Below are 572 nucleotides of genomic sequence, written 5' to 3'. Positions count from 1 at the left end.
TCGTGCGGTTCCCAGGATGAGCCCCCCCTGCCCTGTGCTCTGGGGCCTGATGATCCCTCAGGTCAGACACATGCACTGGCCTGCGGGGCTGCATGCCTGGTCCAGCACTGGTCTGGAGGATGCCGTAGGTTCTTTGCAGCTGGTGCTGGGCACCGGAGCCCATAGAAACATTGAATTGTTGAGGCTGGAGAAGACCTTTAAGATTGAGTCCAACCGTTAACCTAGCACTGCCAAATCCACCACTAAACCACGTCCCTAGGCATCTCATCTACACATCTTTTAAATATCTCCAGGGATGGCGACTCCACTGCTTCCCTGGGCAGCCTGAGGATGGGGTGGGATCAGCAAACCCTTCTACTACCCCGAACGGACCTGCCTGCTGGCAGGGCATCTCCTCAGGTGGGCGGGAGCATTGTGGGTCGCTGGGCGAGGTGGCTCCGCAAAAAAACATGAGAAAAAGGACTTTGAGTTCTTGGAGAGAGGAGGGGGGGGTGCTGACCTTTGCCTCCTGCCCTCACAGCAGCAGAGACGGGAGAAGGAGCTGCGGAAGCAGCAGGAGCGGGAGCAGCGCC

General features: G+C 58.6%; 1 protein-coding gene across 1 annotated transcript in view; it reads left to right on the top strand.

The window, feature by feature from the left end:
- LOC104275328 (TRAF2 and NCK-interacting protein kinase-like) overlaps positions 1 to 572 on the top strand; it is a gene marked incomplete at both ends in the record, with an annotated part of 101,752 nt that overhangs the window by 89,811 nt on the left and 11,369 nt on the right. Inside the window, 2 exon segments of the mRNA XM_009871255.1 lie at positions 521 to 569; position 572. The exon segment at position 572 is cut by the window's right edge and continues 52 nt beyond it. Of these exon segments, the coding sequence (XP_009869557.1) occupies positions 521 to 569; position 572 (50 nt within the window).

Source organism: Apaloderma vittatum, unplaced genomic scaffold, assembly GCF_000703405.1.
Source record: "Apaloderma vittatum isolate BGI_N311 unplaced genomic scaffold, ASM70340v1 scaffold5046, whole genome shotgun sequence".
In the NCBI taxonomy this organism is placed as follows: Eukaryota; Metazoa; Chordata; class Aves; order Trogoniformes; family Trogonidae; genus Apaloderma; species Apaloderma vittatum.
The sequence above is the reverse complement of the archived record's forward strand: the minus strand, read 5'-3'. Positions and strand labels throughout refer to the sequence as shown.